The sequence below is a fragment of the Bombus huntii genome, chromosome 4 (assembly GCF_024542735.1).
Source record: "Bombus huntii isolate Logan2020A chromosome 4, iyBomHunt1.1, whole genome shotgun sequence".
Taxonomy (NCBI): domain Eukaryota; kingdom Metazoa; phylum Arthropoda; class Insecta; order Hymenoptera; family Apidae; genus Bombus; species Bombus huntii.
This window is the reverse complement of record NC_066241.1, coordinates 18,061,526-18,085,140: the sequence shown is the minus strand read 5'-3', so window position 1 is coordinate 18,085,140 and position 23,615 is coordinate 18,061,526. Positions and strand designations below refer to the sequence as shown.

At 34.9% G+C, this 23,615-nt stretch overlaps 1 protein-coding gene across 6 annotated transcripts in view; it reads left to right on the top strand.

Moving 5' to 3' along the window:
• LOC126864482 (GTPase-activating protein skywalker) overlaps nucleotides 1-23,046 on the top strand; it is a 43,918-nt gene extending 20,872 nt beyond the window's left edge. The window contains exons 2-13 of one of the 6 annotated variants that reach the window (XM_050615865.1): nucleotides 1,529-3,882; nucleotides 10,218-10,678; nucleotides 13,023-13,211; nucleotides 13,478-13,602; nucleotides 14,315-14,461; nucleotides 14,801-14,935; nucleotides 15,189-15,407; nucleotides 15,892-15,921; nucleotides 16,909-16,995; nucleotides 18,563-18,721; nucleotides 18,797-19,026; nucleotides 20,060-23,046. In XM_050615865.1, the coding sequence (XP_050471822.1) occupies nucleotides 10,312-10,678; nucleotides 13,023-13,211; nucleotides 13,478-13,602; nucleotides 14,315-14,461; nucleotides 14,801-14,935; nucleotides 15,189-15,407; nucleotides 15,892-15,921; nucleotides 16,909-16,995; nucleotides 18,563-18,721; nucleotides 18,797-19,026; nucleotides 20,060-20,201 (1,830 nt within the window). In that variant the 5' untranslated portion in view covers nucleotides 1,529-3,882; nucleotides 10,218-10,311 and the 3' untranslated portion in view covers nucleotides 20,202-23,046. Of the gene's footprint in view, nucleotides 1-1,518; nucleotides 3,883-10,217; nucleotides 10,679-13,022; nucleotides 13,212-13,477; nucleotides 13,603-14,314; nucleotides 14,462-14,800; nucleotides 14,936-15,188; nucleotides 15,408-15,891; nucleotides 15,922-16,908; nucleotides 16,996-18,562; nucleotides 18,722-18,796; nucleotides 19,027-20,059 lie in introns of all 6 variants that reach the window. The other 5 variants (XM_050615866.1, XM_050615864.1, XM_050615867.1 and 2 more) reach the window with 5 other exon arrangements.
• Nucleotides 23,047-23,615: the final 569 nt, after the last annotated feature.

The following is a 23,615-nucleotide window of genomic DNA, read 5'->3' as shown; positions in this document are numbered from 1 at the left end:
CTTAACCACCGGCAGTTTCTTCTGTGAACTGTTTACCATTATTGTGCAACCACGTATTTCGTTTATTTGTCATACCTATTAATCTCGTGATACTTTGTTTTCGTCTGAAAATAAATTCTTCGTTGAATCTCGCAAGACAATGCGTCTGATTGTTATTTCTTTCGCCAAAAGGATCTCTCAAAAACTGGATTTTCTCAAACTTCATTCTAGTTCTAAAGAAATTGTTTAACTTTGTTTAATTCATTTAAAGAAAGGAAAAAATGTTTTTTGAAAAGTATGACTCTAATCTCCCACTTCTTTTATCATTATCAGTCATTTAGTTATAAAATCGTAATAACGATCTTTTTTTAGCGAACAATGCAAGAAAAGCGTCGTATATATTGCGTCAATTCTACGTAATATCGAGAGACAAGATTTTTTCTTACTATCGTCGAATAAAATTATCATTGCAATTACAAAGCGTACGAACTTTGGAACAATGGGGTAGAAACGGAAGAGAATTGACGAAAAACTCGATGGCAACTGGCGTTCCTCAGGTTGATGATTGACTCGACCTTCACCTGGCTATAAAACCGGTTATCATTAACTTTCCGTAGTAGTTCCTCATTGCTTCGCGCTTAACGTCGTTTAAGGAACGTTCTTTTACAATGATAATGCTAAGTGCGTTAAATGAACGCTGCACTTAAGCAGTTTGGCTTTAAATCAGATGGAGATTCCAAGGAATTACACTGTTATTTTCAAGAAATTTTTAAATTACGTCTTTCAATTCCAATCATATGTATTATTTATTGACTCCAATTTCGGCCTTTTGTCTACTTAGTGAATATTTCAAACATTCTTAAGACCTGATGAAATCTTTTCATGGAAATGATTTCAGAAAGATTATTAGGAATGTTCATTTTCCATAAAATACGTTACATCTTTCAAATATTGGAAACTTTAATGTTTCCAGATGTATATTTAGTTTTATAAACACCAATTAATTAATCTTTCTGAAACGTGCATTGAAAATACGACACGTTATAAATAATGACGATTAAAAGAGAAAAATCAATTTTGTACGAGTGATAAAATTTTGACACTTAGTGCATTTTTTACGCATGTAAATAAGTATAACAAAAGAATACTATAATGAATTTGACATTAACACTTATCTAGAAACCAGTCGGTAGATTTAAAGATTATTCCTTCTAACTGTTCCAGTGACTGATTATTGTGAGTTAAGTTCTTTCTTATCTACCTTGCTCGATAGACCATCATCCGAACGATTATCATACGTCTATTTATGACTCGATATAACTTTCTCGAAGAAATATGATTGGTTCGTCCAGAACCAAAGTAAACACTTGTATGCTTTTATGATACACACGTCAAATTACTTATCTTTTAAGAATTATTACTGATTCTTTTTTCTCTGTTAGCTATTGCATCAGCTATGGTGGATTATGTGATAATTAATTCTCTATGAATATTATGCTACTTTATGTTATTACTATTTAAGAAATAAAAATAATTTAGTATTTAAAAGGGTATAGATCTCCCAAGCCCTTACTCCGGGACCAGAGTCGAGAGCGGTTCTTCGATGAAGACGTCAGTGACATGGAGACGGCGCTGTGGGACGCTTCGTGCGCGGAGAAGACCGGAGATGAACGCTGCCCATGCGACGGCTCCATCTCGGTTCAACAGGAGGGAGTCTACACTACTGTGGGAGGAGGCTACTGTCGTGCCGGACACCAAGGAGCGCGATGTACTCGGATTTAAGAAGAAGGAGCGTATCATCAGCCGGAGTACAAGCACGGGGGGCAGGAGTGAGCGGGTGTCGGTTCCTATGCTCGAGAAATTGAAGACAAAGGATATGATAACGCGCATCCTCCGGTCTCACACCACTCCGGAGGAGAGGTCTCGTGTTATTGATCCGTGCCAAGTGAAGGAAACTAGCGACACCCCGGCGGGGGCGGTTGCGAACGAGGTTCCTGAGGTGGACACAGTTCCCGAGGTTGTACTGTCCGAGATGGATAGCTTCGCGAGGGAGCTTATATTAGACGGAGACCCTTCCATGCTCGCGCATGCACATGTTTGTCCTTACTACCTGTTTTTCTCCGTGGCTGGCGAAGCGTGTAAGGATGTGGACACAACTCAGAACCGGTATGCGGAGTACCCCGGTACTTCCTTGTATGATATAATGAGCGGGCCCTCTTCCCGATCCAACAAAATGGGCTGGCTGGCAGCGGCTGCTGCGGCCCACAATAAAGAACAACATGCTCTAAATGGAAATATAAATACCGTTTTGTCCGCACAATTTAAGGCGGCAGACCAGTACGCAGCGTTTCGAGCGGCGCTTTGGGACAAGAAGTGCAAATACACCGACTCACCAACGATGCCGACCTGATTAGATAAGCCTGTGACACCTCCTTGCGGTGTTACTTTGACGGTGTCGTCAGTGACATTGCCCTTAGACCTACAGATTCCGACGACACAGTCGCTTGAGAGATCAAGGCCGCCCAGTCGATGCCTGAGGCGGCCATAGGAACGGATAAGAGTCGGAGGAAGGCGGATAAAGCCGAAACCGCCAGAAACGTTATACGTGCGGTACCCGCTGGTGGTACCGATCCCCGAGGGCAATAGGGGCCCGGCCCTAGAGATGTGCGCTCGGATTTCACGGCAACTGAAGTAGGTGGAGGTTGGGCGGTACTTATTCAAATACGCGAGTGGGAGTGTGGAGTTCATCACATCCGGCAAGGCGCCGTTGCTTTACGGCCAAATCATTGACTGCCCCTACCTGACGGAGGCCCTTTTTCGGTATGTGCCTCGCTCGGAGATGGGAGATATACGGGACTTAACCTTGAAGGTTGCCCTTATGGATATGCTACGGGAGTCCAGCGGGGTGGAGTGGGCCTGGGCAAGGATGAACGTGCCGCAGCGTGACATCATCGACATGTCGAGTTTGGGCCACTGGCACTACGACGCAATCTTTGTTAACTGTGAGGCTATCGAGTACGCGGTACGAAACGAGGGAAGGTTGCCCGTTGGGACGGAAGGGGACTACTGGAGCATTATGGAGGGGACGACCACCATTATCGGTCTGCCGTCAAACACGGAACCATACAATATGGGCCGGACTGCGTTGATATTGGCGCCTCTCACCTACCCTTTGGCGTGGGTGCTGCAATACTTCAACATGGTGCGGTTGGAGAGGGATGCGTCTATGGATGAGGTCTTCTGTCATACGGCAGGCTTGGTCGACATTCATTCGAGGATAAGACATCTGATATTCGTCATCTCGACGAAAACCGAGACAAGTGTCTCTGTCGGGGGAAGGTGCTTCCCGATTGGTACGGTTGACCACCACTTGGAGTTGTCTGCTAACCGGCGTCCCCAGGAATGGAACTTGGATGAGCAGATCTCAGTGATGCTGAGGGAGGCGTTGAACTGCAGAAATTCCCTCCGTCGGGAAATCGAGGAATTTATTCAGCCCTTGGTGCCGGGCGGGATCAACTGGCTCGAGGTTGACTCCCTGATTAACGTGTTTACAAGGACGAAGGCGCCCCCCGAGAAGTTGACGAGGATGGGGCTGCGCCCTGCTCAGCACATAAGGGATGAATCATACTCGGATTATCGGGTATACTCGCAAGAGCGTGCGCGTCAGTTGCCGATTCTAATGCATGGAGCAACTGGACGGAGCTTTGTATTACGACGGGACTGGCATACTACTCTTTGTACAATACGGAGAACGCGCAAAACGCGATGTGATATGGAGCTGGGGAATTAAGTTGTGCGTGAAGGACTATTCCAAGAGCCAGTTCAGGACCCTCGTTATCGGGTACGATGTATACGCGGCGATCAACAGTGGGTTGCGGGGACCCTACACGGTGTTACTGACCGGTAGGGGCAGCAAGCGACCAGACAGTACTATTAGTATTTAACACTAAACCTACCGGCGCGGTCAAATTGACCGCTCTCGCGACTTCTACACAAATTTAACCATATTTAAACTTTATGATATCGCTTCATAATTTCCGACTTTTCCTAAAACATGCATACAGTATATTTTACGGTAATTAATTTTAGTTTGCTCTTTTATTTTCTGAGAAAAATTTGCACTCTGTCTTGCCTACCGTGAGCGATCATTTTGACCGCCCGACAAAATATGTTAGTTATTCTTAAAATAAATGCAATCAGTATAAAGAAAAGGTTATTTCAAGGTCAGATGACAAATAAAATCAGTAATAACAAATAATAACAGCTGTTACACCCGCTGTTATACAAGATAGCCACAAGCAGTTAAGACATATCAACTCAGGTCCATAATAATCCTAAGGAACCGCCACAAAATTTAGCATTTTTTACAGTCTGTTGTTACAAACATTTTAAAAATCGAGAAGTTTCTTATTGTTATTGCTCATTGCTATAAAACACAGGAAAAGTTTCCCAACTCCAGCCTCGAGTAACCGTTGGTGGAGAACGGTCAATACTGATCAATATTTTCGTATAAATATCGCCATCACAGATCATATTTCTACTTGCTATTGTCTTTTCGACTAGAATACATCTCGGTTTCTAAGTCGACTAGTCGACATCTGAATTTGTTATCTCCAAAACGCAGACAGAAAGCATCTCAGAGTGTTTTGTGTAAAGTTGTTATAAAAGGAAAAATAAAGTATATCAAATTTGACAGTAACTTTTGTACTCCGTACATGGTATTATTCTGTGATAAATATTTACCCTAGAAATGTCAAGATTTTTCAAAAAAAAATTATAAAAAAAATGACGGACATAGAAGAAGACTGTTCAGTGTTATCGTTGACAGCAGAGAGTGAAGCTGGGCCCGATGGAACAGTTTGGAAAGAAATAGATGCAAGTCCCAAACCTGGCAGGATATCAGTTCATAATATCTTTAGGGATATGCTAAACGGCATATAATGAAAGGACAAGTAAAGACGGCATTTTATCTTATCATTGATCACCGTATAAGGGATTATATAATAAAATGTGCGGAAGAAGAAGTATTTAGAGTATTGGGAACTAACAAGGAGCAACAAAGCTAGATGCATTTATTGATCTGCTATATGCCCGCGGTGTATATCAGGCAAAAAATTTAGATATCTCATATTTGTGGAATAAAATTTGCAGACCTGCATTTTTTTCAAAAACAATGAGCAGGAATGACTTTGCTGAAATTATGAGGTTTATACGATTTGATAAGAAGAGTGAAAGAAGCCAACGTTTACGAACCAATAAATTTGCAATGGTATCTACAGTATGGGGCCAATTTACAGAGAAGTCACAAAATTGTTATAAACTTAGTGCATACATTACTTTTACATAAAGAATTATATAAAGAATACTACAAAAAACTTGTCAAGTAAAAAATTGTAAAGATTACAAAATTACGAAAATTTGTTTAAGATGCGGGAAATATTTATGCGGCAAATGTACATTTGATAATAAAACAATTTGTAAAAAATGCAACAAAGTTGAATAAGATATATCTCTATATAAATAAAAGTGTAATTCTATTTATGTCTATAATTGAAATTAAACAAAAGTAAATTTGAACGAAATTTTATGAAGGTTCATCATTTTATATACATTTAGCATACATAAATTAACCATTATCTAAGTTAAATCATAAAAACTATTACTTCTTTAATCACCGGTCATTTTGACCGCACACGGTAGGAACAGGTATACACGAAGTGTCAGTAGCTTTAGTGTTAAAAGGGTATTCTTAAGCAAAGTCATAATCTGGAACCTTCTGAGATAAAATAGTTCTAATAGTAAAAGTAAACATGTATTGTTATAATATCATTTAGTTATTTAAGAAAACTCATGCTGTGTATACATACAGAACCATTTATTTGCTTGAGAAACTAATAATAGCGGCATTTCTTAGAAAAATAAACTCAAATTACACAATAATGTTTTTGTTTATGTAGAGTTTAGTAAATAGGGAACATATTCATTATATTACATATGAATAAACACAAAATTGATGCATAAAATTAGATGACATTGAAATTATTTTTATTGGTCAATGTTTAAAATCTGAAGTTAGGTAAGAATACTAATCTATAAGTAAGATAACTCAATCTTAAAGATACGATCTTTTTTTCAACATACGTGCGCTCCTTGGATTTTTAAAATCAAATATAAGATCGTATATGTAAGAAATTGTTCCATACCTTTCTTTATTTATCGAGTAAAATCCATAACGCGAAATATTTGAATAATTATAATTTATACGCTTAACTTATTACCAAGATCAATATCTTTTCGAGGTTTTCTTTTTTTTTTTAATTGAAACAAAAATGAAAGAATCCTCCACTTGGTCCATCTACATCCTAACAATTTCATTAAAAAAACAAAGAATTCATGGGAATGCCTGCGTTATCTTTTAATCTACAAGCCTTCTCTTTATCTCTGACCTACATACATATACTAGGTGTTCGAAAACGATTATACCAAGCTTTCAGATCAGATATTACTTATTGTTACAACAAATTATAAATTAAACAATCCCAGAAATTTGTACTATTTTTCAACTACAATTCTCTATTCGCTCTTTAAACTTTTACATCGACCTACTTCTAATTCCAGACAAATACTCATAAACGAAAATGCTTTACAAATTGAAAAATATTCATTGTATACCAATTATATGTTTCAATGAACGCTATATGTTTTTAAAATTTAATATATACTTCTTCCTTCTTTCTGTATATTCAGTGTTTAGAGGAGAAAAAAAATGTGTGACGATTCATTGCTTTATCATACGCGTTTCATTGTTACTGTCATTCGCGTATTAGTCATTTGACAACAGAAATACACGAGAATCCGTGCAGAGAAACCCAATAGAGATGTGTCATTGAGCCTGATCGAGCAACAACAGGCTGCATAGTCTAATTCTCTAAGTAAGTACTCGGAATAGCGTCGGCAATTGTCCCGTGTAATAATTGTTGCACTTGGCGGCGATCACGCTGGAATCGAAAGCGAGATTCCACCCGGAAGACACACGTTGAATTACCATGCGAACACCGTGTATCATGAGTTAATGGAATTATGCAAATTTGTCAGTTATCACGGCCTATAGGCCCGATCTTGTTTGCTTAGCGTATTCAACAATGCAACGTTGGCGCGTTCGCGTGTTTGCCCTCGTCTTCGATGAGATATATTTATACTATCAAGTGGTTCGAGCGCTTCAGACTTGTAATAATATTTATCTGGTGCGGCAACCGCGAGTCCCCAGCCTTTGCTCTTGCGTGTGTTCATCCCGTCGAACGGAATCCAATCGTCGAATTCATTGTAAAATTTTATGTAAACCACTCCGGGCTTCTCATTACTAGGCCAATTTTCTTCACGTACCGAATTGTCGTACGCTGATATTAAAATAGATAGAACCAGACGGTTTCATACGGCACACTTCGCTGCGTCGCGTCTCGTTATTATTAATCGACTAGCGTCAAATGGTCATTCTTTTTTTTAGAAGATGTACGCTGCTCAGCTCAGGCGTAATGATTTCATCTTTTTTTTCTAAGAATCTTTATCCATGCTGATAAAAATATAAATTTTCATAAACATTCGCGGCCCAGTAATTAATGATTCTATCAATCTGGATTATGATTGCTTGACAGGAACTGTAACGAGTAATTTTGAAACGTTGGTCAAATAAAAAAATTTCGGTTTGTTTGAACGTTTGGATGTTCATTTACCGCCAATAATTTGTTTACCGAGGTTAATTCCATGTGCAGTAGGCAAAGGGTTAAATATATCTTGATAAGGGAATTCCGTTTGCTGCACAGCCTCCAGGCTTCAGCGAGCATCGTCGTAAAAGGCTTTATCTCGCGAGTAGTCCTCCGCGGATTGTGCGCGGTAATGTTCCCTAGTTGCACATGGTTGATAAGCATTAAACGTGTTTGTGGCTGCAAGATAACTCGCGCATTTTATTAATATCCATTAAGTACACCGACAGATTATCGCCGCTCACGGTTTTGCATCTGGCTGCTTTGCTTATTATTAGAGACAGCTTTAACGAGGCTAATTATAGGCGATATTATATATCCATTGTCTCCTGCTGGCTGACTCCTTTAGAAACACGTTGTCGAGGTCATTGTCTGATCGACACTCTTCGTCCCGCGCGAATCGGACTTTACCACCATGCTTTTCAACTAGTACCATTCGATTCTTGTTCTACAAGTATCGATCATTCTCATACTGCATGATAGTATCACCGTCGTTAACTTGAAAGTTTGACAAGATTTGAAAGTGAATACCACATACAAGAGATTTTTTCTGATGTCCTACTTTAAACATTTAGGGCATCCCATTAGTTATAGCGAGAGGCCAATAATTTATATAATTTGTAATTACAATTTATTTGTATAATATTATAAATTCCTACCTTTTAAATTTTTCGAGCAGGAAGTTACAGAGAAATTAATTCGTTCTCTGTAAAACAAACTCCCCTCGCTCTGTCATATGAATGGAGAAATAAAAAAACTCTGATGGAGCAAGCGATTGTTGTCATGATCTAGAAATATGAGAAGGGACGCTTGGTCGCGAGTCTTGTTTATGCTGGCATCTTTACAGGAGACAATTGATTTCAGTTGCAAAGTAACCAGCAAATCGACGTCAACGAAATATATATTACACACGGCAAACGCGGAAGATGCGTTGACTTAGATAATTCTTCCCCACCTTATTTTTTCTTCGCTCCTCTTCTTGCTCGAACGAGAGCTAGAGCGATTAAGCGCATCGCGGCCCAAGCGATGATACGTTTAACTACAGTCACGGTTATTATGGGAATGTTTACGGAAGATTCTTGGAAACGTATGTCGTCGTACGGTCTTGAACTCTCTTACTCTAGTCGAGAAATGGCTTTCGAAAATGGACATATATAATTGGGAAAAGAATCAATTTACAAGATTACAAAATCGTCAGTATAATTGGAAATTGTAACATACGTAATTCTATAACAGCATGTATAGTTGTCACGATAAATGTTATTTGACCGTTTGTGAGTTACCTCAGGCTCAAATAAAAAAATTGATTTTTCGTTTTTTGATGTGTTTATTGAATATTTATATTGTAAGTATCTACTGTGAAAAATTATAGGAGGTAAGATACTACTACCTTCACGAGATAGTCGAACACTGTTCAATCGAATGTTCGATAATCTGTACAGTGCCATCTAGCAAAGGGAAACAAACATTCTATGTTTACGTCAACTTACGTGCTCGTATATCGCTGGCTTATCGTTCTGAATTCGTCGGTATAGTAGTGTGTGCAACACTAACACGAAGAACGAAATGCGAAATAGCAAATTAATTTGAATATGGCGGAATTATGATTGAGACATTGATTAAACTGGGAAATTGTGCAATAAATAATTTGTAATTTTGAAAATAGGTAAATAATTTGCTGTACAATATCAATTTATAGTAATTTTAGCAATAATTTTTACTTCAATTAATATGAATAATCAAAGTTTTACTTTATTCAGGCGTATGTATGTAATTAAATAAATTACTAAGAAACGTACACAAGAATTAATTCTACAACACAACTGATTATCCAAATAGACATTGGACATACTAAAACTTTCCCATCTTCGATAACGAACAAATTTAAAAATAGATAGCAAAACATTATATTTTTATATATTGCGTCTAACGTATTTGGCTGCTGCTCGAAGTAAATAGAATTATATTCATTGAAAACTTAATCAACAAATAAAATTAAATAGTAGTACATGTCACTTTTATTATGAATATTTACTTATTCGTTATATATTTAAATTATTAATCACTACAAGTGTATTTCCATACTGATCCTAAGCCTCTTTGAACGTTCAAAGTAATTGTATTAAAAAGACTATTTAATATTTAATAATGTTATTTATAGACAATTCTTATTTATATGTATATTTCCCACTTGCTTTTCAGCATTACGCCAATTAATAAAGATAAATATAGGTCGTGCTCAAGCCAATGATGTTTAACGATTACATACTTTTAAACTAAGGAAACACTTAAAAAGATCGAATGAAAGCAAAGCGAGATCGAAATATAAAAGTTTCGAAGGGCAATTCGACTTAGCAGTGTGGAATCACATCTCATTTTTTCCCCAATCCTAAATTGAATTATAAAAGATATTTCATTCCATGTAATATATCTGTACATTGTACTCTATAAGACATGGTATTTTTTCTTTCATTTCAGATGAAAATTGAAACATCCCAGGATATGACGTAAATATTAGTATAAAGAGTAACGGAGAACAGCACCATGAAGAAGAATCTCACGCCGTAGTGCGATGTTAGTGACACAGACACCCTCCTCGACGGACAATCTGCCGAATATGCTGCCGGTACTCGAGGAGGAGGCGGATGTCGATGTCGACGACGCATTCCCGCCGCACGTCGACACGGCGAACATCGTCATACAGCCAGAGTCGCCCACCAGCAAGAAGCAAACGCTGAAGACCTTCAATGAGGTCAATGCGCTTCTCCAGGCCGGCAGAAAGAGGGAGGCTAAGATGATCATAAGGGAAAACGCGTGGCCATTGAACAACGGGATCAGAGCGCAATTGTGGCCAGCCCTTTGCAACCAACATGCACATGGAAAGAATATGCTCGACGGATTCTATTGGGACATGGTCAATCAAGTATTTGGAACTACAGGTTTGTTTCGAATAACTAAATATTACACGCTTCATGTAATTTTCATATCTCAAAGATACCAATAGACTTGTGGATTTTTATGCAAATTTATAGTTTTATGAATGCGAATTAAAAAATGGAAGTCAGAATGCTTCGCATTTATCTTTATTAACTGTTGACGAATACCTTAAAAGAAACTAAGACGGAACTTTGTCGAGAAAAACTACTCCAAATCCTTCAGGTAGCATTGAAAATTTGAATGTGTTGTCAGGATTGACAAGAAGTGCCTCCTAATTGAGAAGCAAATAAACCAGATAATGGGTATTCATTATTCATTAGCAAAAATGACTCAACGGAAAAAGCTAAAATTATTTTCTTTTGTAATAAAAATGAAGTATTGCAATTATGAATACTTACGATGCAGAAGAAACTATATTGCTTGATATGTTACTATTGGAAATTTATAAGAATTTAACGCGTTTTCTTAGGAATTATTAAAGTCAGAAGCTGTACAAAGTTATTTGCTATTCTAATAATAACGAGCTGAAAATCTATCTACACACATGTATTATTAGCGTCTCGATACGTGAAGCTTGCACGTACAGTCGGAATGTTTTTTTGCCTAAAATCTGTCACTGCAAAAGCTATTACGTTTCACATAGAAAGCTTTCTTCTTGTACACCAAATCTCGTTACATAAGTTTCATATAATTTATCGCTTGTTCCCTTTTTGCTTAACTAACGCACTAGGATTCCGGAACGACACATATACTAATATATAATTAAATAACTATACTAGTTGTTTTGCGGTTTACAATTTACAATTTTGGAGTAATAATAATAATAAATTAACTTAACATAAACTCAAATACGGTTGCATGTTTCCGTTAGATAAAACGTACGTTCTACCTGTTTCTTTAACCGGGTCTTATCTGTTACGTAACACGTATTTAACCCTACCATTTGAGGGTTAAGTCGATTTAGAATTTTTCTACAAAAAGCAACGTAGTTATAATTATCTTACGAGCATATCAAAATTGCTTGTCTCTACAACTTTTTAGTAAATAAAATTAGATAAGAAACGACCAGTTTACCTGTAAGCCATTGCCGATAGTAACTTTGATAATGATATCTAATTTAACAAATTTGATAATGAAATAAAGATTTGTAAATAAATTTTACAAACTATATATATATATTACAGACTTCCTTCGCACAGTTCTTTATAATCTTACGATTTTAGGTCGAACAAGACAACATACATACATACATACATACACATATATATATATAATTTATATTTATTGTTTATAATGTATATATATATTTATATTGTATTTTTTATATTTTAAATTTATAATAAGAATGTACGACCTAAAATCGTAAGATTATAAAGAACTGTGCGAAGGAAGTCTGTAATATATATATATATATATATATATATATAGTTTGTAAAATTTATTACAAATTTTTTTTAGAATGCAAATACCTTGAATCATAAAGCGATTTTCATCTACCTACCTTTTATGCTACTGCTTGTTTCTTAACCACCACCAATATTTATAAGATCGTGATTAACTGTGATACTATTATTCTACGTTATAATGTTTAGGTTTTTACAAAATATAACGATAAATTATTCTAACAAATGATTAAAAAAGTGCTTATATATTTTCGTAATTGTTTATTTCATTGTAAATTAATGGTGGTATTTACTTTACTGCATGTTCAATAACATTCTTTTATACATATATTACTTTAGTCATCGTAAGCTAATCTTAAATTCGCGTGATTTTATAAGTCTGATACGTGGGTTCGAGAGTTCGTATATTCGAATTGTAGTGTTCTACGTTACATGGATGTATATTTATTGTTAGAAAAAGATGATGCGTAGCACCTTTACTCAGTTGGTGAGAAAAATGATCAATAGACAATGAATTCAACTATTGTAAGCAGCCAAATGCGGCGTGCAAAATGTTTAAAATAGATTAATGTAACTCTACTTAGTTACAACACATTAACGTTGTACTTTTTTAAATGTTCTATATTGCTATTATATTGCTATATTGATATATAATGCGAATTAATTTATTACTTTTAATTCTTCTTTAGATAAGGAGTCCTTATTATCGAATGAAAACTTACCGGTTTCATAAAAACGTATTTTACAAAAATATTTCTTCTACGATTTATTGCGATTATTTACAATGTGATAAATGCATAAATATTCGCGGTCTAATTATCAGATACTCCGCTGATAAGTTTCCATCGAATCTCGTTAGACCAGATGTGGTGCTCCGGTCGTTCCGATTAAACTTATTTGTTTTTAGCAGCGACGGCTGATGTATGGAATTACTTGTTTATAGAGCTACCGGAAAAATCAATCATGCTACCACCGTTCGTGGACAGCACTCATTGCCTGTCGTACCACCTGACGAGAAAAGGCAGGAGCGTTGCGGACAGGATTGTGTCTGTGCTGGGATACGCTTGTCCTGATATCACCTACAGTCCTTCTCTTTATCCCATCACGGCTCTTCTACTTCACTTTATGCCAGGTGAGTGTATAAATAAATAAATCGTCCGCCTCTCCCTTAGGAATACGTAGGATGAAAGAAGGACGGGTCTTTCAAGAAAGCTTCTTTCTCTGCCCATTTGTTCCACCGATACAATGGAAATTCACATCGCGTGCCGTAAGTCGAATTTCTTGCTCGTTCGCATAAATTAAGATGTTAGGCACGCGGTTGGATAGAATCCCAGGTTTATTATTAGAATGAAATCGGAAATGTTCACGAGATTACCGTTTTCCATCCATCTGTTACAGAGGAGGAGTGTTATCATTGTATGGCCAGCTTGGTCGCCGCTAAAGACAAGATGTTCATTACGCAAACGAAACTCCTCTACGAGGTTACCTGGAAAACCGTCGAGCAAATCACTAAAAAGCACGTGGTATGTAGCTTTAGGCACAAATTGTCTAAGATGAATCATGAAACGACCGTTCTGGCTTGTTTGGCTTGAAATGATTCTTATTTTACTTATAGATACAATGTTTACCAGGAAATAGCAGCCGTGTCTTCAGCTTCGTTTTTAAACGGTTTTCTGACTGATTGGTGTTGTCGTAGATGTCCGTAAATGCATCATACACAAATCATTTCTACATTAAACAGACTAGAACGGAACAAGTATATGTATAGATGTAATTATTTCTTAATGCTTGGCGAATGAATCATAAATTTTCTAATGATTAGTAATCTGAGCGTAAAAGAGCTACAATCAGAACTACAAAATATTACGAAGCTAATTATGAAACGTTGTATGATATAACATTTAATAATATTATATTATTATATCTATTTAATAATACTATCAATCTTTTAAATACAACCATATTTATATTTCATGTTTATTTGCATTTTGGAACACATATAAAATTAACGAGATTTACTTCGATCACTTATCTATGAATATACTATATATAAATCACTTTATTCGCGTATATTTATTAAAGTATATGATTTTGTATGAAAAATTAAAGTTGCTGCTAAACCTTTTGCAAATAACTTCCTTTGTCTCGATGATTTGTAAAAATTACATTTATACATTTAAATTGAATATGCGGTTTATTTTTAAGAATATATAGGACTGTAATATTTTATTAAAGAAATCAGCAGCGGTACATTTGGCGAGGCACTGTTCTGGATCGAGAGCAGAAAGAATTTATATGGATTGGATGTGGTGGATTTTGCAGCTTCTTCCTTTCCAGCATTTAGTCAGGGTTATGGACTGTTTTCTTCACGAAGGCATCAAGGTCGGTATTTACAAGATTCGAATGAGATCAACTTGAGACACTTATACTCCTTTATCGCATCTTTTCATGGAACATTAAAAAATATTATTGGCTCCGATTCAAGAGAAGGATAGAGTTAAAGATATGTATAATATGGAATGCTTTTTCAGGAATAGTATGAATGGTGAATTCGAATGTTGACTGTATGCCAGTGAGAAGTCGATTAGATATGTGTATTTTTGCATATTGGCTCTTCTTAGTGTGTTGTGCAGAAAGTAATATTTTGTACATTTATAAAACTGCATCATTCTTTGTGATATTATATTATTATTAGTATTAATTTCTCATTATTTGTTTCAGGTCTTCTATCGTGTAGCAATGGCTATAGTTTTATTATTCTATAAGCATTCGTCGCTGCAAAACTCTGAATGGATGAACGAAATTTCAAAGAACGGTATTGACGCTGCTCTCTCGAAGTTCTGCAGACAAACACCGGTAAGTAAAAGTGTAAAAAATTCTTTAGCACATTACCGATGCATCATCTACACTACGCGAAGTCATTCAAAACGCATACTAATTATAGCTTTCTCTTGATATTCTTACATATAAAATAATAAGTAAAGCAAATTTTTCCTAAGCTCACTTAAACACGGACTATTATTTATTTCAATCTCATATGGAATAAATATGTTACAGCAATTTATATCTATATCTATACCAATATAGTGTTAAATTTATAAACTTACAGGTAACGCCAGCTAAATTTTTACGTACAGCATTTGGGATACGTGGACTCAGCTCAGCATACATATCAAGGGTATTTTTACGCACAGAAATGGCTCTAAAAAGTAAAAGCGTTATATCGGGATCCAAATCATTGGCTAGATCACGATCCACAGACAATTTGCCGACGAGTCAGTCCCAAGTCAACATTCAAATGATGTCGCACACGCTCACGATACGAGAAGTATGTTATCTGTATTCCTCTTCCTTCTAAGACGGTGTAAAACACCGAATACTTGACAAATTTTTTCCAACAAAGTATGGACTCACGTACATGCTAAAATTTTATTTTATTCTACCTGGTTGTTTCTCCTCCTGATCAATTCTTATGGGGTATACTCTGTTAATTTTGTAGTACTTGATAGTATATGGCATGTTAATGATATTACTCTCCCACTTATTTTCAAAGTATGAGATTATATTCATAAGATAGTGTACATATATGTGAGCCCATTATTTTTATCGTTAAATGTTGCGAATGATTCCTTATTTGTGAGAAATGTTGCAGGTTAAAAGGTTTAGTATCAATAGTTTACGTGATTAATGTTTCTTACTGTAGAATAATATAAGTAGACGTTTTTCAAAGATGATGGGTTAAGTTAATAGTTTCTTAGGGTATCAGAATGCAAATTATGCAAAAGCTGTTCAATGATTCACTTTGTTTTCAGAAAGAGTGTGAAGACACATACAAAGACAGGGTATCGTATAATTATCTTTTTGGGAAATGTGTTGTTAGTTTCATGTGCTCTGCCCTCTGTTCCTGAACTACTATACCTGTTACATTCATTCATACTCACCCATTGTTACACTTATCGTGCCAGCTTTGTTGCTGTTACCGTCTATCCACTTGCAGTTACTGCCTTTTGAACATTAGAAAATAACAAAAATTTCTTCCAATAAAGTCATATCTTCTATTTATTAGGTTTCAATGGCTTTCAGTGTTTCGCAGATATGATATCTCAAATGTAACAATAAAAGAAATATATACGTTTGTATTCATACATTCTATCGAAAATGTTTATTTGTTACTACTTATATGTTTTACGTTGAAAAATTCAATATATAGATGGTGACTGTTACTGGTGGGCTACACGAAATGTGTTTGCTTGTCATTGATCGATAGGATGGTCGAATTTATCTCTCAAGGCAAAAGTGCAAAAAAACTTAGCTGTTGAAAGCGCTTCAAATCGCTACATCAGTTTCGATCAGTGAATGCAGCAGCGTGCTTCATAAACTCCAGTATATCCGCAGTACAATATCATATTTTGGTCGTAACAGCTGTATAAAAAAACAAACCAAACGGCGAATGTTCGGAACAAACTTATTTTAATTTTATATACTAATTAATTTCAATGCTTTGGTAGCACATTGATTACATCATTTAATTTTCTTTTTTGAGATCATTACATCGGTTACACTGGTTAACAGTGAGTTGGGCGTTTCATTCGTATACCTACTCCACACTTTTTGTGTGATATTAGAGGAAAGACTTGAAAAATGTGGCCGATGTTTCCTGTTATGCTCTGTGTCTCCGATGGTTTTAACCAGTGTTATAATATTTATTCCTATTTTCTGACACGTAAAGTTGAACCAAAGCTGTATGCCAATATAACTGACGGTTCTGTGTTGTCTTGTGTCATGCTGCGTTACTGGAATGATGATGGATTTAATGGTCATGGGTGTAGGGTGCACACAGTCCTGGACCGCGTGCTCTGTCAATGGGGGTTTATCCCATACAAAGCATATGCTCCCAGATTCTAGACATGCCTGATGTAAGTACTTACGGCCATTCAACACTAATCCACAAAGAATAAAAAGTTCGGCAGTAGCAGAGTTTTCTGTAGTCGCTGGTCGCCTCTCTGTGGCATGTCAATATTGTCGTTATTGGTGTATATACAACCGCCTTGAAGTACATATTAAATAGGATATTTAGTCAACATGGTATTTCTATCTTTGGCTATTATCAGAGTGATATTAGCTTAAATCTGTAAGATACATTTCATGTCGATTGAACAATGGCAGTCGTTTAGCAGATCTTCTAGCAGAATTTTAAAAAGGGCTAGATCGATGTAAATGATATATGATCGTCATTCACGTTCAAGGTATAAGTACAATTAGTAATTATCGATTAAGTCGGCTTTTGTAGTCGCAATTTCATTGTCAATTCTCTGTTGTATTCCTTACTTGCCTGAGGTTTAATTTTCTTACAGAGTATACACATTGAACTGAATGATGTATGGCCTGATTTATATATTGAAGAGAACGATGCACTGACTCGTATTCCTTCTGAATAAATTACGTGCTCAGTTTTACTATTCTCTGCTATTAATTCGGCATGTTGTCCCTGTCTTATTATCATGCATTTGTAGTGATCCTGGAATTCCTTTCCCTCAACCTCTACTAATTTTTATTGTTACATTCTTCTTACACTCCTTTTGAATATTTTTTGATGTAATTAGTGTGCAACATCAATATAATAAAGTAAACTTGTAGTTACAATTTTAAACCGTTTGAACACTATTCAATGTATATGTAGTCACATGCACATTTTTATTTTTACATTTTACTAAGCCCTTATCATATCACGTGCATTGCCTCATCAAGTTACCATATCACAACCTTAATCTACTTATTATCATAATTTATAATATTGTAGCAATTCACTTTTATATTTGAATGATGTTCTTGCTTTTTGCATGATAGTTTTGCATCTTGTGTAAGCACAAGCCTAATTTCCTAATATTTTTTAAATTGTATTTCTTGATAGTTTTTTCTTGTATTGGTGTTACAGATTTTTAGAGAAAAAATTTTTAAATTACGAAATCGTTATTGATAAACAACAAAAGAGCTGAATGTGATAATTATTTTAATATTAAGGGTGTATAAGAATATAAAAATATTGAAAATCTCCTTTAGCACAAAAAGTATTTAAAAGTAAATTAAAATTGATATAAGTGATTAATTATATAAGTAATTATACTTAGGAGTTCAATATACATATATGTATATAAAACTTTATTTTTGTATATAAATATAAATTACCATCAAACAAATAGGTTTTAAAAACCAAATTTCATATCCACATGATTTAATAAAATTATTCAAAAAGAAAAAAAACCGAATAAAAGACCAGAAGAATAAATATACTTCCTTTTTATATTGTTTGGCTTGATTATTTTTTTTCAGTCAAAGGCATGATTTACCTCTGCTATGACTTAGTTTGCTGTATTCTTGAACAACTAGAAGATTATTGAGAACTAATGTTTGCGCAATTATAAATACTGGCCATAATTATATAAAATAGTTCTATTAACTTTTTGTACATTTATTTTGTGACAGTTATTCACATTATGGTCCTGGCTGCCTATGCGGATCACCATGTATCAACCAATCCTATTGTATACAACAGAAGAGCATGGTTGTTCTTTGACAACATTTTATGTAAGGGTAGAGCAACATGAACCAACCCTCTTAATGATAAAAACATGTAACAATGAAGTAAGTGTATTCTTTATAGAATATTGGTTTTTTATCTCTACTCAATAAACATTCATTTGTACTTTTTGTTATAAGGTATTTGGTGCCTATTGCTCCACAAGATGGTGTGAACGTAACTTGAAAAATGATAAAGGACAAAGACAAGCTTATTTTGGGACAGGTGAAACTTTCTTATTCAGTTTGTATCCTGAACGAGCAAAATACCCTTGGGTGGGTATGGATTCTTCGCACAATGATTCTAAAGTCCATCATTCAGCTGAACTGTTTATGGCGGCAGATTCCAAAATGATAACAATTGGAGGAGGGTAAGATTTTTTTTAAATATAATATTTATGAAAAATGTGTGTACTATTTATATACTCATTAATACTTTGACTGCTACCACAGTAAAAATTGTATGAAAATTGACAGGTAGGGCATTTTGAATATAATCGATAAATAGAAGATACTTTGAAACAAAAAGTGCCCCATTGAACAATTAAACATTTTTATTAGAACATCAATAAAAAAGAAAATGAGAACAAATCTTGCATCTAACGGTGCACTGTGTTTGCATTCATAACTTCGAGGCGTGATCTACGAATATTATTATAAACACAGCTTAGAAAATAATCGTAAATGCTGCTTTATAATCATATATATAATTGAAATTAGAAGCGTACAGATACCTTACTATTATAGAATGAACAAATACTGTTTACTAATACCTTCTACACGTTTCAACATTTTGGACGCTTTGCTTACGATGGAATAACGAATGCGAATAGTTTGTTGAAATAAATGAAGCCTTTTTATAATATGTTACCAAGGCGTCACGGTGATCACCCATGACCACCAATAAGATGAACGGTCCATTGGGGAAGAATGTTGTTTTACATTATCAATTTATTATTATTTTGCCATTATATGCTTTGAATAATAAAAATACTCTCATGGCGTCCTGAGCGAAACGTGATTTCGGCGTGGCAGTCAAAGTGTTAACCGTTTGAGTCCCAGGGGTCTTTGAAAAAACAGGATCGAAAAATCCCGAACAGCGCGATAGCGCTTGTGTTAATCGATTACGAAGAGAAACAAAGGACGCAATAGCGCTCGTCATATTTGTTATTTTATGAAATACATCTATATTATCATATATGCGTACTATTAGTGTATAAATATCTCAAGTTTTGTTCAATAAATATTATTGAGAAGATAACAATGAAATACAAAATACCGTCAGTCGTCCGTAGTGTTCAAATGTATTGGGACTTTTCGACACAAAATCTAAACAGTGCGATCGCGCTGGTTGGAACTCAAACGGTTAAATTGTATTAAAAATGATTGATTTATTATTTTCAGAGACGGTCAAGCGATATGGATGGATGAAAATATAAGATTCGGTAAAACAGATCGGTGCTCTACATTCAATAATCCACCCCTTTGTGCCAGTGGCGATTTTGAGATTAGGGTACTAGAAGTATATGGATTTGCTGGTGCTTGAAAAGAAGACAGAATTTGGCACTACAACGTATCAGCTTATTTAATTCCCTACTGCCATTTAGCGACTCTCTTCTATACATATAGTGTCGTATACATTATATACAAGTATCTTCGTATCGTATATGTGCAAAATTATCGCGCTTTTCTAGTCGCGGTATTTGTGATGCATCTTCAGTCGTTTGCGGAATACTAGTATTATTATATGTGCATGTTTCATTGTTGAGGCGCTCTAAGAGGTTCTGTACCGATTGAGATTACATAGATTTATCTCCTTCGTTTTATTACGCTTGTTTGTTCGATTATTTGTCTCGACGTTTGCAGAAACAATAAGACGATTTCTACGATTATTGTGTTGCGAATTCTCTAGCAGGACACAGAATGATATGAAATGGTTGCTAACGTATAGATCATAGTCTGCGACATGGTGAACATCGACAATAATCAACGTTAAGTCATCTTTAGTTATGTTACAAATCTTGATATCTAACATGTACATATGTAAGAAATGATTGATTATTTACATGAATACTTAATATTCATTGGACCAGATGCTGTCAATATATATATATACGTACATATGCTGCAAATTAATTTAACGGAATCTATTGTTAATTTTGCAGTTTAACAACAATGCTCGTATACGTATGTGTTAATGCCTTGCAATGTTTATTTACTTTAGTATTGTTACAACTAGCTTTAATGAATTGTTGAACGTAGGAGCGAGACAAACGAAGGAAAGAGTACTGTTTATATGTTACATATTGTGTCTGTCACGCGTTAATCGTATATGTGTATATATACACTACATACATATAATATGTATGTTAATCTCATATTAATTTCTTGTAAATATTATAAATAGTGCCCCTTGCGCAAGTAGACACACACGCAACACAATTCATACACATTCATATATACATTAACTTTAGTCGATTCATTCCACACTGACATGAACGCGTGACGATGAAGGATGGAGTGCCTAGTCGTTTGTATTATATACGCATTTTCATTATTGTCAAATGAATCAACTAAATTTATTGTATGTACATTGACGAATATCGAGCCAGCGTTGTAAGAAAGAAAACGAAGAAATATATTAATGGCAGGGGGCGAATGGTACTTTGAACAACGATAATGCCTTTTATTTTTTAGAGATGATTACGTTTGAAGAAAAGAAAATCGCGTGAAGATTGACCTGTTTTTTAAAGTGAAATACGAAAAGCCATAGCTTTCATGTAGTATATTAAGGATTTGTATATTTTATATAGAATCATGTCGATAGTAAGATAACAACTAGTACCAGATATTGAAACTTATATGTACAGAGGAACAGTACGATGATTTTTTTTCGATATAATTTGTCGATACACTCTTCGGGCATTCTGATGAAACGTGCTAGCGTTACTATCGTTATTCTTTGTCTCTTTTTGTGATCAAATCTGTATCGATGTCGTACGATACATGATTAATTCTTAGAGTACCTGCTTCTTTGTTTAGTTTCTTGTTGTTACTTCTTTTTTTCCTTTTTTCTTTTTTTTTTTTTTTTGAATGAAAGGGAAAGATGAAGAGTGAAATTGAGCGTGCATGGAAAAACTGAAGGTGTCGATTTTAGATTCCTTGGTTGTGATGTAAAAGTGGCTGGTACCACTTTTGTCCGAGTGACAATACATAATTATAATGTTTGTGTAGGAGGATTATGTATCTTTCACCCCCCGTCATACTATTAACTGTAAAATAACGCAACAAATAACATGTGGAAAATGTGTGCGTTATTCTTGATATGGCTACGCGTTAAGGAGGAACACTCAAAAGCACTAGAAAAAAGGAGCCTAAGAAGAAACGTTCCGTACATCGGCTGAGTCACCTCTTTCAGTTTTACATTAATATAATCAATCACGTTAATTAGTTTTCTTACATCGACTCTTTATACAATCGTGCGAGACGCAAATGCAAGAATGACCGAGCAACACAACAAAGAACAATCAACATATTATACACGGCGATATTGAATTCAATTTTAAATATAACCAGTGTTATAATATCGAATTTAACTGCTGAATCGTTTTCTGAAATTTGTCTAACACCAACGAGATAGTTCATAGCGAAACAAAATAATAACGAATCACGTTCACTTACCAATGTTTTGTAAATCTACGATGGTACTCCCATGGTTCACACGAAGTTAGCGAAAGTAAAAGAGTACACTGCTGATCTCAACGAAAAGATACACTACGATAGGATAGCGTAAAAAATGTATGTGTTTTACATTACCAGAAATTTTATTACGCTATCAGAACGGAGTTGGGTTACTCAGTTTAAGCGTAAGAGGTATCATATTGAAAGATACTCGAGTGTATTTAGGACGATTTATTGTAATTTTAAAGATATATAGTTACATTTCTCAGAAATGTGAAACGTGAATTTGAGGTTAGGTTGGGGTTCACGATTGGAAGAAAGAAATAAAGCAATCGACAGAATTTATGTGTCTTACAAACACAATGCGAGTAAAAGTGCATTTTTGTACAACACGTGAGAATAGTTGAAGAAAGGAGAATCTGCGTGTATAGAGTTCCATATAGTTAAATTATTGCATTATTAGTTTATATTTATACAATTCATATACAATCCATATGTTAATTGTTTAAATCAAAGTTTGGGTTTCCACGTTACAGAGTCTTTTTCTTAACTATTCCAAGGTTGTTACCAGGAGCGTTAAGGGTTGCAAATGCTGCTAGTACGATTATCTTTTTTTTTATGAAATTATAGTCGCGTGATAACTGAATGAGTGAATATTTATTTATTGTGTATTCGTGGTCGAGAGAAAGGTAATAATAATGTGCAGACAATGGAAAGTATTATTATTCAAATTTTCTAACATAGCACAGCATAACATTAATTTACGTTAGTGAGTAATATATATATATATACATATATATATATACATATAAATATATTACATATATACGTACATACATACATATATACATATATACATATATTCATATATAAATATAAATATGCCTATAAACGATGAGAAAAGAAAAATAAACGTAATTGAATGGAGTGTTTTCAAGCTTTCCGCAGTGTTGTTATATTATAAATATATATATAATGTAAGTTATACCGTTTCCGAAAAAGAAGATTGTTGCCTCTTGATGCTACTTTATCATATCATCGTTGTGAATAGAATATTGTTATACACGAATTTATCGTCCCACTTACTGTTCCTTCCATTTTGAGAAGGATATCTTACACACACACATGTGACATTCTTTATTATTTAAATATACTGCATGTGATCCTAAAAAAGCCAACATGTGAAACTAAAGTATAAAGAAAAATCTATTTAAAAGCATCCCATAATCCTAGAAATTTTCATAAATGAGAAGTAAATATAATTGCTTACGTTCGTACA